Source organism: Coffea arabica, chromosome 5e (genome assembly GCF_036785885.1).
Source record: "Coffea arabica cultivar ET-39 chromosome 5e, Coffea Arabica ET-39 HiFi, whole genome shotgun sequence".
In the NCBI taxonomy this organism is placed as follows: Eukaryota; Viridiplantae; Streptophyta; class Magnoliopsida; order Gentianales; family Rubiaceae; genus Coffea; species Coffea arabica.
In genome coordinates, this window is record NC_092318.1 from 24610464 (window position 1) to 24628491 (window position 18028).

General features: G+C 40.2%; 1 protein-coding gene across 1 annotated transcript; it reads right to left on the bottom strand.

Annotated features, from left to right (window-relative positions):
* Window positions 1-1061: 1061 nt before the first annotated feature.
* On the bottom strand, window positions 1062-17796 carry LOC140006930 (uncharacterized). The gene is made up of 6 exons (XM_072049605.1): window positions 17086-17796; window positions 12958-14241; window positions 12311-12456; window positions 11522-12211; window positions 1914-2067; window positions 1062-1229 (listed from the first exon to the last, which is right to left on the bottom strand). The coding sequence occupies exons 1-6, from the start codon at window positions 17794-17796 to the stop codon at window positions 1062-1064; spliced, it is 3153 nt and encodes a 1050-aa protein (XP_071905706.1).
* Between the last annotated feature and the right edge of the window lie 232 nt (window positions 17797-18028).

Sequence of the window (18028 nt, forward strand, 5' to 3'; positions counted from 1 at the left end):
AAAAACTCACTCAAATCCATATAGGCTTCATCAATCATTAGCCCTTGGTTATCAATGGGAAAATTTCCATGTAAATCCAACCCATAAATCAAGAGCTATGCTACTATTTTAACCTCTAGAACATCTAGTGGTATAACTTCAAGAAATTTACTAGATCTACCATAGATCTTACTTAAATCAAGTGAATCTAGCATTTTCATGGCTAGAAATTAAAGATTAAGGGTGTTTTTTGGTTCTTACCTCAAGATCTAACTAGATCAAGTGTGATTCAACTTCAAAACTTCCTTTTAAGATTCACCCCTTCAAGTTTCCTCAAGAAAGGTCAAATCTTCTAGGTTGCTTGGTGATTTCTTCCACAAATCCACAAAGAGCAAGATGGATGGTGTGCCTTCTCTCTTGGTTACTCTCTCTCTCTCTCTCTTGAGCTCTCTCTCTCTCTCTCGGCTTTCTCTCTCTTTCGGCCCTCAACAAGAAAAGAAGAAAAAGAAGAAGAAGAATTGTGGTGGTTAATGGGTTTTCAAGTGATATTCAAGAGCAAGATGGAGGAGGAAATTGAGAGCCTCAAGTCTCTCTCTCTCTCTCAAGGGGGAAGAGAGAGAATGAACTCTCAAGTCTAGTTTTTTCCTTTAAAGTGTGGTAGGGGGACCACCTCACCTACTCGCTTATGTGGCACATTCTCATGCGACATCTTATCCATAACTAGATTTCCCTCAATCAACATTATCCTATCATTTTTCTATTTCTTTAAAGTCTCTACACGCTCTAGATTTAATCTTAAGACTAAATTCTACGTCACCACTCCAAAGTTTTACACTTAATGCTAGCCAAACGATAACCGGACAATTAATAATAAAAATTCAACTAAGATACAAAATGACATTTTGTTAGATAAGGGTACCAAAATTTTGGCAAAAATCACATAATATAAATATTTTCATCATTATTATTTACCTTTCAAAAATAGTAAAAAAATTTTTTAGAGCCCTCACATCCTTCCCCCTAAAAAAAATTTTGGTCCCAAAATTCTCACCTTTCTAAACGAACAAGTCAGGATACTTTTTCTACATCTCCTCTTCCGCTTCCCAAGTCGCTTCCTTGACATCATGATTTCTCGAAAGGACTTTAACCAAAGGAATTTTCTTATTTCTCAAGTCCTTTACCTCTCGATCAAGAATTTTCACAAGATGTTCTTCATACGCAAGCGACTCATCTACTTCAAGATCTCCCAGCTATATCACATGAGTTGGATCCGAATGATACTTCTTGCACATAGAGACGTGAAAAATGTTATGGATCTTAGACATATTAACAAGTAAATCCAACTGATATGCCACTTTCCCAATTCGTTGGAGAATCTCAAAAGGTCCAATATACCTTGGTTTTAATTTCTTCCCCTTCTTTGCTACAACTCCTCCTTTCATGGGTTTAACTCTCAAGAAGACCTTATTTCCTACTTCGAATTCCAAATCTTGTCTCCTATTATCCGCATAACTCTTTTATCTACTCTAGGCGGTTTGGAGCCATTCTCAGATTATCTTTATTTTCTCATATGCTTCCTCAACCCAGGGTATAGTGGTCAGATCCAAAATCTCTGTCTCTCCTGCTTCATCCCAATGGGTCGACGATCGACATTTTCTTCCATAAAGTGTTTCGTAAAGTGCCATTTGAATTGAAACTTGGTAACTGTTATTAAATGCAAATTCGACCAATGTCATATGGTGACTCCAACTTCCTCCGAATTCCATTATACATGATCTCAACATATCATCCAAAGTCTGGATTGTCCTCTCTGGCTGTCCGTCCGTTTGAGGATGATATGTTGTACTCAAGTTTAACTTGGTCTCCAAAGCCTCCTGAAATTTTTGTCAAAATCGGGAAACAAACCTCGGATCTCTATCAGAAATGATACTTACAGGAATTCCATATAACCTCACAATTTCATCCATATAAAGCCTTGTTAGTTTCTCCAAAGGGTATTTCATATTCACCGGCAGGAAATATGCAGTCTTAGTAAGCCGATCTACTACCACCGAAACCGCATCATGCCCTTTTGACTCCTTGGCAACCCTGTTACGAAATCCATAGTAATATATTTTCACTTCCACTCGGGTATCTCTAAAGGTTGCAAAAGTCTCGAAGGTTTCTGATGCTCAACTTTAACTTGTTGGCAGACAAGACATGTTTGAACAAATCTAGCCACTTCCTTTTCCAAGCCATCCCACCAATACAACTCTTTTAAATCTTGGTACATTTTATTACTCCCAGGGTGTTTTATATATTTAGATCGGTGCGTTTCCTCTAATATTTTCCTTCTTATTCCTTCATCACCGGGCACCACGATTCGATCTCGAAATCTCAGTACTCCTTCAGGTCCTACTTTAAAATCCTGGGTTCCCTCTTTCTGTGCTTTTTCCAACCATTTCTGCTGTGATGCCCCACTTCTTCCGAGGGCGAACCCAAGTGTATCGGTGGAACGCCTGCCCAACTCTCGCCAGGACTCGATACTAATTCAATTTAAACTCAATAATAACCCATGGATACTAAAAATCGAAGAGATACAGGAAGGTCAATTCCTTTAAACGTTCAAGTCTTATAGCATAATCTACCCAATTACTTTACATTCCAAAAATATACAGCTTCCAAAAGTCAAATTCTAAACAAATACATTCACAGTTCTAATCAAATGGATCATCAAGTAAGCTTCTCCAGAATTCCTCTCATTTCAGCTCCTGTTAAGGAAAACAAATCTAACGGGGTGAGTGGATGCTTGTGAGGCCAAGAAAACATGCAAGACAAGTAATTCAATAGCAATAGCACTTGAACAATAGTGAAAACTATAACATTCAAGAATTTCACAAATTTATAATAAACCCTCTTGAGTAGGGTGCAGGAGCTCTCAGGAGCTAAATCTTTGTTTACTATGCCCAAGTTCAATTCAATGCCTTCTCGTGACGACACCCCGTCACCCGGGTAGATAATTAAATTCATAGCACTTTATGTATTCCATTTATGTTTCTGAGACGACTCGAGAGGCACCTCCCACCCAAATCGGTATGGTACTTACTATCGCTCAGTTTATAGGTCTGAGACGATTCGAGAGGTATCTCCCACCAAATCGGTGTGGTACTTGCTATCGTTCAGAGGTCGATGAGACACCGCTCCAATCGACTTAAAATACTTAATGGTTCTGAGAAAATTCGAGAGGTACCTCCCACCCGAATCGGTGTGGTACTTGCTATCGTTCAGAGGTTTAGGGTACTGAGACGACTCAAGAGGTACCTCCCACCTGAATCCGTACCTCCCACCTTACAATCGTTCAGTGGTCGATGAGGCATCACTCCAATCGACTTTGCATGGTTTAGGATACTGAAATAATTCGAGAGGTACCTGCCACCAAATCGGTGTGGTACTTACAATCGTTCAGTGATCGATGAGACATCGCTCCAATCGACTTATGCGGCCATAGCATAATTAATCATTGAAACATTTTACTTAATTCACTTAACAAGTCACTTCAAGCAATTCCCTTCAAGTAATTCAAGTACACTTTACGTAAATATTCACTTCAAGTATTTCATGTCGAGTAATTCAAGTACAATTCACGCGTAAATATTCACTTCAAGTATTTCATATCAAGTAATTCAAGCACGCTTTACTTAAATGAGAACGAGTGCGGTAAAGTACATACTCGACTCAGCATTTTCAAAATATTCAATCACTAATAACGATTAAGCATGTAACACGGTCACATACACTTGACACTCACCAATCAAAAACAAAGGAGTAGTGTCCACTTGAGGGTTCAGGCGTCCACCGTGGGATTCTCTTGAAGGTCCTCTTGAATGCCTGAACAATTAATATTGAACTATCACTTAGAAACCCCATTTATCACGGAAGATTGCACACTTGTACATCTAGAAAAGATCACGAAATGAACCTAAATTTCTCGTAAATCGAGACTCAAAACTGGGGCTTAAATATACAAGGAAAAATCCAATTTTCATCTTTGAAATCATTGGATGGAAACAAGTAGATATAAATCATTTTCCAAACGAACGATCGGAGACGGACTTCAGAAGCCACGTCACAATCCGGCCGGATTTCTGGCCGGATTCAACGCAGAGAGCAACCGAATTTTTCTTTCAATTTTCACCACCAATCCGGCCAACTATCCGGCCAAGAACTGGCCGGATATATGGCCGGATTCTTTGAAATTTGTTCCCGCGCGAAAATTTTTCAAAAAGCTTTGAATTATCAAATTTAGGGGCATTCTTGGAAAAATCATAACTCATTCTCTATAAGTCCAAAATTGGAAAAATTGATACCGTTGGAAACTACTTCCAAAGTACTAAAAGTTCCTAGAAGACACCTTTCCATGATTCCAAACGAAAAATATTCAAAATTTGGCTCAAAGTGGCTGTTTTGGAATATCAAGACAGATTTGGGTTGATTTTCAGCAAAGTTTGGAAATTTTGAAAAATTCACACAAAGCGAATTAGCCTCTGAAATTTGGAACTCGATTAGAGTTACAATCAAAGTTTTCAACACAATAAGCAGAACAAGAATTGGAGTTTTGAGTATCGAGAGACATCAGTCCAAAGTTGGTCACATTTCGCAAACTGTTCAGTCATTTTCCAGGTTTAAAGACTATTTTTGAAATATCATTTGGCCATCGATTTGGCATTAGAAATACACCAAAATTGGTAAACTAAATCCTCCATGTGTGAACAACATTTCTACCAAGTTTCATGCAAAAATTCCCACGGGAAGGCAGTAATTAAAACAACCAAAGTTCAGGAAATATTTCAAGGCTAATATGCCTTCTCACTTTTCTTTTGCTTGCAAACGTTTTGTGCAATGAAAGCAGTTCTAAATCACTCCATTTTCAAAACCAAGAGTCCAAAAACATCCACTAAGCAATTTAAAGGTAATGAACATCACAATTTTCGAAATATAACTCCCCAAATCAGATTTGACCATTCGGCCAAGAGAAAAGGAAAAGTTTTCCAGATTCGAAAACCAACTTTGGGACATCATTTGTATATCAAAATGGTCTTAGATTGACACAAAAAATGGTACAATTCAACCTCCATATGAGGACTACTCCTCTACCAAATTTCATAGAAAAATACATACGGGAAGTTAGTTAACAAAATTATTAAAACTCCAAGAACTTCCAAGACAAAACTGCCATGTGGTCCCGTTTTCCGTTTTCAAAATGTTTGGCCAACAAAATATCTTAAACACGGTCCATTTGTGTAGATAATGTCTAAGAAACATCCAAGATACATTTGATAGGTGATCAACACCAAGAATTTCAAAACAACAAGTCCCAATCAAGATTTAGGCATTTACTAGCCAAAAAGAGGGTTTCAAATCATTGAGTCAGTTTCGGATTTCAGCCACAACTCACTCAATTCAACTTGGAATCGAGCGTGGTTAGTGGCGTTGAAAACTAGATTCATAACGCTACAATTTCTTAGAAGAAATCATTTTCAAAATCTATCCACGGCTAGCTCATATTTGAGCATCAATTCACTACTCAAAACAGAGCTCCCAGTGCAGATGCGAAACAGGACAGTCATGTTCAAACGATTGGTATGGACTACTCAGGTGGAACCAGGATGTACTTTTATACATTGGAAAGCTGGTAATGTCTAGTTTCCAGTGCTACAAACAGCACTCGACGTCGGAGAAAAAAGTTATAGCCAAAACAAAAACACTGCCAGAGCAGTGACCGGAAAATTTCCAGTTTTTGCTGACTTCCGAAAACACATCATTTGGCCAACCAAATCATGAAATTTTTTATGAAACTTTCTACACAACCCACACAACATGTATACATCATAAAAAAGTCATTAGAACCACAAAAAATTGCTCTAAGGGCCACGGCATGTACAGGGGCAGAAATGGAAAAATTCCCTCATCACTTCCTTTGACTTTTCCTTCAACAATACAACCTATTTCCACTAGATTAAACACTAATCCAACATTAATAACATCAAAACACAACAAATCAGTCCATCAAGCCATAGTGGGAGTTTACAGAGCCCACACACCAAATTTCTAACAATTTAAAGCTATCAATGAGAATCCAAGATGTGACGACCCCACTTCTCCCAAGGGCGAACCCAAGGGTATCGGCGGGCCGCCTGCCTAGCTCGCGCCAGGACTCAAACCTTAAAGCGATAAAAACCAGAAAATCCAAAAGAGTACCTTACATACTATATACAAATCCCAAAAAGGTTATAATTACATTCTCCAAAAGTACCTGCTCAAACTATTACACCCTTATAATTACAACCAAAACTAAAAGGTAGACCCTAAGGAGGGTCCTTATACAAACCACCACAATAAAAACAAACATCCTAATTGTCCAACTATGACAAACCAATACTAGTGTAAGTGCCCATAAGTCCCCGCGTCGGCCCCTGCTAAGGAAAACAAAAGGAACGGGGTAAGCTATATGCTTAGTAAGTAAACAGGGGCAAAAGCGTAAATGTCACGTAACCACAGTTACTCAATAAGAGTAAAGCAAAAGCAAAAAAGTAACATCACATAATAAGGATACAGGTGGCTCCAAAGCCAAGTCGTTGCCATGCGTGACCTCCTGTCGACACTCCGTCGACCATACATAAGGTCCGTAGAACTCCACTTGTACACCCACCGAACACCTTATCACCCTCACTGGCCAGTCACCTCACAAACTTGCCCAGGCGAACGAAATCACAAACTTGAGCTTGAGTCACAAGCTCGGGTCACAAAATTGGTTCACATACTCAGCGAACCGGGTTCACAAACTTGGTGACCTCAAACCAAGTTGGACTGACTTCGACCAAGCCCTAACCGGCTCGAATAGTCCATCTAGGTATTGAGTTCAACCTCAAACTCACAAAATTCACAAAATTATTCAAAAGTCACCCTGAGCCACCAGCTCAAGGGTTTTAGTTCCAAAATTGCTTATATACATAAGCCATGTTCAAATATGTGTGCAAATTAGGGTTTAGAGCGAGTGCGATAAAGTACACCCTCGTCTAAGTACCCTCTTCATACATATCGAAACACATAAGCAACTAACATACAAAAGCGGCCTGAATACTTACTCCAAATACAAAAGTAGTACAAAAGCGGAAATCACTTCGTTGGTTGGCTAGTAGTGGGCCCCACCGGCTCCGCCTAGTTCACCACCGTCTGAAATCGAAGATTGTGTCACAATATATCACAAACAGCTACTCACACACGTAAAACAAGCAAAACGGCAAAATTGGCACGCGCAAGTGCGAAAACGGCAAAAAGGGGCACACGCGCACGCGCGGAACGGCAAACGGGACGGCCAAATCGGCCATCTTAAACCGTTTTGGTCGAAAGTTAGGCTAGGAGTGTCGGATCAAGGTGAGCGAGATACCGTTTCGAAGCTAAGAGGAAGGGCTACAATTCTCATGAAGACATCTCAACCCAGATCTCAATAGGTATAGGTCAAAAAGGCACGAAATAGTGCCAGCTGTTTCATGGCAAGTTACCAAACATGCCCTGTTTGCAAGGCCGTAACTCACGGCTCAGAAATCGAAATCAAGAAATTCCAAAGGCGTTAGAAAGATGAGACATAAGGCTAAAACTTTGATGTTTTGGCCAAGACCTGAATCCACTCAGAACAGAACGAAAATCGAGTGTCAACGTACCCATCAGAACTGTCCAAATACAAGGCAGTTCTGACGAGCGTTATTGTTTTGATCATAACAGGAGCTACGGAACTCGGTTTTCGACGTATTTTATACCGTTTCGAAGCTGAGACCAAGATCTAAATTTCTTATGAAATATTCGACACCCATATCGTATGGAATCAGAACGGAAAAATGCACGGCAGAAACTGAAATGCAAAACGTACACAAACGGACGTCTAAAACAGGTCTGAGGGTTTTGTCTATAACTCGGAATACATTAATCCGTTTGACCTGAAATTTTACAGGTAGATTCAGCACTTAAAAGGCTACAACGTTGAAGAAGGCCACTTAACCCAGTTTCGAGTGTAACTAGGTCAAAACTGTAAGATACTAAACCAGAATCGTAAAACAGGTGAACAAACCGCAACCTGGTGCAAACAGCATAACTCAGCCTACTTAAGTCCAAATTCAGAAATTTCAAAGGCATACGAAAGCTTAGAAACAGGGTTACATTTCATCAGAAGACTAGAACAACCAATTCTGAAGTAATCCTATCCAAAATCACCAATTACAAGTGCAGTTCTTACATTCGGACAAAACCAGAACAGCAAGGGTATTTTCGACTTTTCTCACTCTACGCTACTCCGATTGACCTGAAATTTTACAGGCACCTATAAAATGTCATTTCCTACAACTTTCATGTTTTAACCCAAGGCCAATTCGGCCTCTATCTAGGACCAAAATATTCGGACAGAATGAAGAACCAAGAAACCCCAATTTTCCAGATTTCATTCAAAACAGAAATCACTTGCAATCTTCCACTGTTTCCACCATCTAGCATCATTACATACCATTTCCAACCATCATATATAGCCACACAATCATGCTTATATTAAAACAGGAAAAATCCCAATAAATATAAAACTTCACTAAATCATCCACAAATCAAGATATAAACCATAATTTTTCATCTCTTAACACCACTAAGCATGAATTAAGCTTCATTAGGTGAAGGAGAGAGTTCATTCATTACTCACCTAGTAAAACAAGAGAGAGGGAGTTGCTTGTCACCTTAGCTTCCACAAACACTTCACCAATCAACTTACTAATACCAAATGAAGAGGTTTTATGGAAGGAATTCAAGATTAACCGGTTAGTTTATGAGATTGAGCAAGATTAGGACAAGGAATTGAGAGAGATTTTTCTTTCTTCCTTTGGAGAGAATTTCGGCCAAGAGAGAGAAAATAATGAGGAAGATTAAGCTTCATTTGTCTTATAAGAAGGTTGGAAAAAATAAGAATTAATTCTAGCCACAAGTTTGGTTAACACTTGGTTGAACCACAACCACACAATTTTCTCTCTCTTGTTGCATTTTGAACCACTAATTTTTGGCCAATAAGAAGCTACGAGGGGGGGGAAGATATTTTGCTCTATTAGTGGTAAACTTGCATGGCAAGTAAGTGGTGGTCAATTGGTGCGTTCAATCGGTAATGCGCGGGACCCGCCGGTTCGCGCCGTTTTTTCTTAAAACACACGTACTAGGGTTTTTACTTCCTATTCACTAATCTTATCTTATTGCTCCTAATTACATATTATTTCTCACTTAAAAGTCACTTTTAATCACCAAATTTGATCCTTTTTCCGTACCAAAATTTCATCCGGCGAAAATCACAAAAACCCTAATTTTGCTCCAATGCTGAAACCGAAGAGTGAAACCCTACTTTCTAGGCTCACTTGCACTTATTATGGAATAATTGGATAGTAGGGCTTTAAATCTTAATCCCTACATAGGGTTTTCGAAATACTCCTAAAACCAAACGTTACCGCCCAGCTAATGAATATATCAACGTAGAACGGACTGGGGCCTCACACAAGAGCTCATGACTGTAATATAACTTCTATAAACAAGATTTTTGAGGTTGATCGTTCATTACCTCTTTGGATGAGCAAGATAGAAATTTTCGGCCTCTTGAAGCTCAACAAAACCGTGGAAAGCATGCTCTCTTCCTAGCTAATGTTGTTCACCAAGTCTTTAGCAAGTTGTATGTAAAATTTGAGGTGATTTGATGAAGGATTGAAGCAAGAAATGAAGAAGAATTTGGTCTTCTTCCTCCTTGAGGGTGCACGGCTGAAATGAGAGAGAAAGGAGAGTGTTTGATGTGCGACGGATCTAGACGAACACCAAGTTGGGATGATTTGCGGAACTTTGACCCTTCTAGAATCACGAGCCACGAACTAAGGAGATTCCTTAACCCAAGACTAGCAAATTTAGTGAACCAAAAGTAAAGATAGAAGAACGCCACAATCAAGGAGACTACTTGATTGATAAGTTCAATGAACAGCTTGAGATTGATTCTCAAGTATTCAAAGGAAATTCTCTTGAGGCAAGAGAGAGTGAATAAACTCACGAATATTTTATAAAATCTGAATTGTCTTTAATGAATGAAAACCTAGGCTATATATAGCCTTACAGGACTCAAACCCTAGAATGTCCAATGGACGACCTTGCCCTTCATTTAGGGTGAAAATATCTAACTACTAATGGACAAAAATTAAGACTCTAAATTCGGCCAAAGTGAAGGATAAATTGACCGAAATTATTAATGCTAACAAACAACTAATAATGGTAATTAAAACCCTAATTAGCAAGCTAGTACACCATGAACTAGTCTTCATTTGGCTCTTCCATTTGAAGGAAAGTGTAGAGAGTAGTTTCTCCATTATGTAATCCTTCAATGGTCCTCAAGTCATCACCAACTCGTTCTTGAATCGTGCAAACAAGAGCTTGAAGTGAATCTTGAATTCTCCTAGCACGCGCTCTTGTAATTGGACCACTGGGTATTTGCATGACCTGAGCACTAGAAGTTTGAGCAGCCATGAGCCCCTCCTCATTAGTCCCCTCCTCTTGAAGGCGATTTGTCCTCAAATCAAACTCATCGTCTGCATGAAAAGGACTCAAGTCAGATACATTAAAAGTAGCATGTACCCCATACTCACCTGGAAGTTCAAGTTTGTAGGCATTGTCATTTATACGCTCCAGGACTTGGAATGGACCATCTCCCCATGGAAGTAGCTTACTACGCCTTTTGACTGGGAACCTCTCTTTGCGCATGTGTATCCATACCCAATCGCCAGGATCAAAGATCATCTTGCGGCGCCCCTTGTTGGTACTTTGGATGTATTGAAGTGTACGCTTCTCGATGTTGGCTCGCACCTTAGTGTGTAACTCACGTACATATGCAGCTTTGTTCTTACCATCCAAGTTAACTCTCTCATGAACAGGTAAAGGAGTTAAATCCAAAGGTGTGAGAGGGTTAAAGCCATACACAATTTCAAACGGCGAATAATGTGTAGCAGAATGAACAGTGCGATTGTATGCAAATTCCACATGTGGTAAGCAATCTTCCCAAGATTTAATGTTCTTCTTAATAATTGCGCGCAATAGGGTAGATAGAGTCCTATTAATAACCTCGGTTTGACCATCAGTTTGTGGGTGGCTAGAAGTAGAAAATAGCAATTTAGTACCTAGTTTACACCACAATGTTTTCCAAAAATAGCTAAGGAATTTGGCGTCCCTATCAGAAACAATAGTGTGTGGCATGCCATGTAATCTAACTATCTCACGAAAGAATAAATCTGCAACATGCTTAGCATCATCTGTTTTAAGACAAGGAATAAAATGGGCCATTTTGGAGAAACGGTCAACTACCACATAGATTGAATCATGTCCTTTTTTAGTCCTAGGTAGTCCAAGCACAAAATCCATTGACAGATCAACCCATGGTTCATGTGGAATTGGCAAAGGCGTATAGAGACCATAAGGGTGTACCTTTGATTTTGCTTGGTGACAAGTCACGCACCTCTCAATGTGGCGTACGACGTCACTCCTCATGCGTGGCCAGAAGAAATGTTCTTGGAGAATCATTAAGGTCTTGGCAATGCCGAAGTGCCTCATTAGCCCTCCTCCATGAGATTCTCTTACTAAGAGTGTGCGCATGGAGCTCTTGGGAATGCAAAGCTTGTCCTTGTAGTATAAGAACCCCTGAGAGATGAAATAATGCTCACGAGAGTGTCGTGGCAAGGAGGAAAAAATCTCACCAAAATCTGAGTCAGTTGCATAAAGTTCTTTAAGGAATTCAAAACCAAGCAACTTAGCATCTAATGTAGTGATAAGTGTGTGCCTCCGCGAGAGTGCATCAGCCACTACATTCGTCTTACCTGTCTTGTATTTGATTACAAAGGTAAAACTGTCAATGAAGGTAATCCATCGTGCATGTCGCTTACTCAACTTGTCTTGGGACTTGATATGCTTGAGCGACTCATGATCTGTGTGCAAGACAAACTCACGAGGGCGAAGGTAATGTTGCCATGTTTGTAGAGCTCGCACTAAGGCCATTAGTTCCTTATCATAGGTTGAGTAGTTTAGAACAGCTCCATTCAACTTCTCGCTAAAGTAGGCAACTGGGCGGCCCTCTTGAAGTAAGACAGCACCAATACCTATACCAGAAGCATCACACTCTACTTCAAAAGCTTTGTCAAAATTAGGCAAACTAAGAACAGGTGCATGTGTGAGCTTGTGTTTAAGTAATTGGAAAGACTTAGCTTGTTCCTCTCCCCAATGAAATTGCACATCTTTCTTGACAATTGACGTAAGTGGGGCAGCAATCATGCTAAAATCCTTGACAAAACGCCTATAGAAGCTTGCCAAGCCATGGAAACTTCTCACCACACTTACAGTGGTAGGGGTTGGCCATTCACTAATAGCCTTCACCTTGTCTTGATCACCATGAATTCCCTGCTCACTTACAACATAGCCTAGGAAAACCAATTGATTTGTGCCAAAGGTACACTTCTTAAGGTTAGCGTAAAGGCTCGCCTTGCGAAGTGCATCTAGGACCATTTGTAAATGCACAACATGCTCATCTAGACTCTTACTATAGATCAAAATGTCATCAAAGTAAACGACCACAAATTTACCAATGAAAGAACATAAAACATGATTCATGAGTCTCATAAAAGTACTTGGTGCATTGGTTAGCCCAAAAGGCATGACCAACCACTCAAAAAGTCCATGTTTTGTCTTAAATGCAGTTTTCCATTCATCTCATTCTTTCATGCGAATTTGATGGTAACCACTTTTCAAATCAATATTAGTAAAAATGATTGCACCATGTAATTCATCAAGCATGTCATCCAAACGAGGTATGGGATGGCGGTACTTTACCGTGATGGCATTAATTGCCCTACAGTCAGTGCACATTCTCCATCCTCCATCTTTCTTTGGAACAAGTAGAACTGGTACAGCACAAGGGCTTAGACTCTCTGTAATCCAACCCTTACTAAGCAACTCCTCCACTTGTCGTTGTTGCTCCTTGGTTTCCTCAGGATTGGTCCTATATGGTGCCTTGTTTGGAAGGGAAGATCCAGGAATGAAATCAATTTGATGTTCAATTCCCCTTAATGGAGGCAATCCATTAGGTATATCCTCAGGAAAGACGTCTTGATACTCCTGTAAGAGGTTAGTAATAACACTAGGCAAAGAAGCATCAAGAGCATTAGTGAGTAAGGATTCCTTGCCAAATAAAATAAATAAAACCTGATTAGAATGCAAGGCCTGTCTCACATCTTTCACCTTGGCAAGCATGCTGGGTTTTCTCTCCTGTGTGGGCTCTAAGGCCGAATGAGAGTGATCCAACTTGCTTGAAGAAGGGTCGGCCGTCACTAATTTCTTAGTTTTGGCGTTGTCCTTCTTGGTGGTAGTATGCAAGTCATACTCTTTTTGTAGACTAACTTGATCCTCATGCACCTGTTGAGGTGTAAGAGGTGCAAGTGTAATCTTTTTACAATTATGTATGAAAGAGTATTTGTTCAAGAAACCATCAAAAGTGACTCTTTTGTCAAATTGCCAAGGACGCCCTAAGAGTATATGTGCAGCTTGCATTGGTACTACATCACACATAACATCATCTTCATACCTACCAATGCGAAAAGTAACCAAAACTTGTTTATGAACACGTACCTCTCCACTGTTGTTTAACCACTGAAGCTTGTAGGGACAGGGGTGCTCACTAGTTGGCAAGTTTAGTTTCTCCACCATCAATGCACTAGCAACATTAGTGCAACTTCCGGGGTCAATCACCAAGCTGCATACCTTGTTGGTCACATGGCACCTAGTGTAAAAGATGTTGTCACGTTGAAGCTCATCTTTACTAGCTTGAGTAGCTAGTGCCCTTCTTGCTACCAATCCAACTTTGTCTTGAGTTGGAACTTCCTCTATCTCATCTTCCTCTTCAACCAAGGAAGGCATGTCTTTGTACTCCTCCTCTTCATCATCAGTGACAATGTCTCCATTTGGTAGCACAAGCATGGTCCTTGGATTTGGACATTGGCTTGCGATGTGCCCAACTCCTTGACACCTCCAACATTTGGTGTCACGATTCCTTGGTTTTGAAGTTTCAATTGTTGGCTTGGAAACAACCTTGGAGTCGGTTTTGGTAAAGGGTGGCCGTGAGCTTGACCCTTGGTCGTGCTTGGGTTTTGGAGTGTTCCAAGCATTCGGACCTCTCTCTTCCCTTCTAGGCTGGAATGGTCGAGTAAACGTTTGTGGATGAGGGTTATAATTTCTGGTTGTACCCCTCCTCTTGAGCCTTTGCTCAATCTTGATTGTGAGAACCCATAATTGCCCTAATAATTTTCCTAGGGTTTTTCCCCTTTAATTGCATGTTTTCTGCATTTTCTGGCCTAGGAATATTTTCTTGGTGGATTTTATGAGTAATTATAGTTTTTAGATGATTTTTCTAGCATTGGGTATTTTTGAAAAATTACGGATCGATTATGGACGTGGGCCCCACTAGTGCAAAAAGTTCGGAAAAATTCGGCCAATAAGGTTAAGTTTCGGATACTGTGTAAAATTTATCGGGTGTTAAGAGATAAGTAGAGGAGTGTGAGGTGATTGATGTGAGAGGTGACCAAAGGATAGAAATGCATTTACTAGTGTGCCAAGTGTCATTTTTCCATTGGGTGGACTTTATGACTTACTATTCATGTTTTTGACCTTTTGACTAAGTGGTTAAATATCTAAAAATTACCTCAAAAATTCATTATTTTCACTCCTTGGTGGCCGACTTCCTCAAGCTCAAGAAGGAAGAGAATTGCTTCAAATTTCAAGCTTCCATTTAGCTCAATCTTCCAAACCAATTGCATCAACTAGTTTCTACTCCATAAAAGCTTTCCATTAGGTGCTAGTGAGTTGCTTAGTGAAGTTTTTTGGAGGAGCTAAGGTGGTCTACCACTTCCTCTCTCTTGTTTACTTGGTAAGTAGTGATTGACTATCCTCTTACACCTAATGATGTTGAATTTATGCCTAATGGTGGCTATTGTGTTAGAAATTGTGGTTTATTTCTTGGTTTGAAGTGATTTGGTTAAGTTTTTATTTTTTTTGAGGAATTTTCTGGTTTTATGTGATCTTGATGGTGTGGTTGTTTTTGATGGTTGGTAATAAGGGGCTATGGCTCTAGTAGGTGCATATGATAGGAAATTGCAATCAATTTTGGGTTTGGATTGAAATGAGAAAAGTTAGGGTTGATAACCCCCAATTCTGTCCGGTTTTGGATCATAGGGTTAGAGGCTGAATTGGACTTTGCTCAAAACATGAAAGTTGTAGGTATTGATGAGTTTGAAGTGTCTGCAAAATTTCAGGGAATTTGGAGTAGTGTAGAGTGAGTTATGCCGTTTTTACTGTTGCTGTTCTGGGTGATCAGAATGTGCGAACTGTGATTGTAATCGTCAGTTTTGACTGGAATTAGTTTGGATTTTGTTGTTGGTGTCTTCTGATGAAATGTATCTTGATGTCTTAGCTATCATATTACTTTGGAATCAATGCATTTGGACCTGTATAGACTGAATTGGACGGATTACAGTTTTGTGTGATTTGGGAACCTGCAATTACGGTTCTGGGTTGGTTTTCTGTATTTTTGACCTAGTTGTGCTAGGATTTGGACTGAGTGGCCTTCTACATTGTTGTATCCCTATCTCTTAGCTTCGCGATGGTGGGTCTTACACCCTCATCCGATGAGCGTAGCGCATTTTGTGCCATTACCGCATTTGGAAGCCAAAACCTGTTTTTGTTGTTGGGACAAATGAGTTCCATTTCTTGATTTTCTGGTTTGCTTATATACTTATATATGCATATGAAACCCTATTGGGGTTGTGTTGGGCTTGGCTTTATGACTCGTTATCGAGTCTTATGGTATTTGTTTACATGTTCTAGGACGTGACGTTAGTGCACGACGTACTAGGGACGACGGTGCATGAAACCTCACTTGCTTAATTGGTGAGTATACTACTCACTTGGATTTATAATGTGGCTTTGCTATATGTGATTGTGATGCCTTGAAGGCTTGTTTGGCTATTGGAAATGATTAGGGTGAGGGTGTACTTGACCGCCCTCATTCCTTTTATTCTTGTGACCGATTGTTTACCGTTTCACTGTATTACTGTACTGCTATATGAATTCTTGGATTTCATTCATGGAAATTGTTTGGGTGTTGGTTGGACGAGTATCCAACGGCCCTACTGTACTGAGCTCGACCCCGTTGGCATTCAATTGAATCGAGCCAGCGAGGGCTTGGTCGTGAACATTGACTATCCACGGGGACTGAAATGGGAATCTTGTGGTAATGAGACCCTTGGTTCCGGTGTACTCGAGTATCACCTAAAGTTACTGCTTGGAGTGCGGGCCCGGTTGGGGTATGTTGGGTGGAAGGAATGGAAGTGAAGAGAGGTCTACGGTTTGGTACTTTTAACATTGACGGAGGGTCAATGGGTTTGGATCAAGAATGTAAGCGTGGAAATGGGCTCTTGAGAGCCGACCGTATCCTTTTACCGATTTGTTTTGCTTCTTCTTTGTATACTTGAAATGAACGGTTATGCTTAAGTGGTCTTGGTTGATTGTGTGATAGTTGCTCACTGAGCTTTAGCTCACACCATTCCATTTGTTTTCCTTACAGGAAACTAATCACTTTTGGAAGCTTACACTTGTTGGTTGCCAAATTGAGCCATGTATATGTCTATTTTGATAGCTCTTTGCATGAAACCCTAATGTGTATTGGGTTCATCTTTTGAATGGCAAACCGAATATGTGTATCCCTTATGTATAGCTTTTGACATGCCGTTTTGGTTGTAAATGTTGAATTGCTATGTATTAATGTTTGGTGGGATTTCGGATGTTAACACTTCAGGCACTATTCATCGTTTTCATTTTACTTATTACTTTTGTTATTTTGGTTCTTGTGGCTTGGCCGAGCGCGCTTTTACTTTCCCGAAACGTTCTAGATCGCGTGTAACTGCCCGTAGTCCTGGCGAGAGCTGGGCAGGCAGTCCGCTAACCCCTTTGGTTCGCCTTAGGGGAAGGTGGGGCTGTCACATTGATAGCCTTCTCCACCATATCTTCTATCTCCACATAGTATTGAAGCTCCAGCTGATCGGCTATTTCAACCCTCAGACCACTGAGAAATCTTGCCATTGTAGCCTCTCGATCATCTTGAATATCGGCTCTCAACATGGAGATTTCCATGTCCTTGTAGTAGTCCTCAACTGAGCGTTGACCTTGTGTCAAGGTTTGAAGTTTTTGGTACAAGTCTCTATGGTAGTGACTTGGTACAAATCGCTTCTTCATCAGTCTCTTGAGCTCAGTCCAGGTGGTTATAGGTGGTTCTCCACACCTTCTCCTGCTTGTAGCCACTTGTTCCCACCAAACTATGGCATAGTCGGTGAATTCTACTACGGCAAGTCTCAATTTTTGTGCATCGGTGTAGTCATTGCAATCAAATACCAGCTCTACTCGACTCTCCCATTCAAGGTACGTATCCGGATCAGATTTGCCTTGGAATGGAGGAATCTTCATCTTAATCCCTTTGATCGCATCACCAATGGCTCTTGTGTTTCTCCTCGGTCTTCTTTGCTCGAATGCCTCATGTTCCGAATCGGCATTGGAATCACTAGATTCCTCCAGGGTGGATTTTCCCCTAGATTTCCTAGAAGAAACCCTAGATGAACTTAGTTGATCAATCTGCTCATGGATTGTTTCCAGCCTTTGGTCAAATCTCCTCTGCATTTCCTTCCACATATCATCCATTTTTCGTGATAACTGAGCAATGGTAAGTTCATTTTCCTGAGACATGGTGAAACCTGCAAAACTTGACAAATTGTTTAGTAGAAAATGCCTCACTTGCTCCCTGAAGTATTTTCACTCCTCTCGTGTTTTCACTCAAGTGTTTGTGTCACTCTAATGCTCTCACCAATTCACTTCTCAAGCCACTTGATTGTTTCCTTTGAAGAAATCAGAAATTTACTCAAAGAAGTTCAAT

Excerpts from the sequence above, each read along its gene's own strand:
- LOC140006930 (XM_072049605.1), bottom strand. The coding sequence starts at position 17,796 with ATGGATGATATGTGGAAGGAAATGCAGAGGAGATTTGACCAAAGGCTG. Across the intron at positions 14,242-17,085 it reads TGGTGGAGAAGGCTATCAAT|CCTAGAAGGGAAGAGAGAGG; the intron begins GTGACAGCCCCA and ends CGACCATTCCAG. Across the intron at positions 1,230-1,913 it reads TGAGGTTATATGGAATTCCT|CTGGGAGATCTTGAAGTAGA; the intron begins GTAAGTATCATT and ends CATGTGATATAG.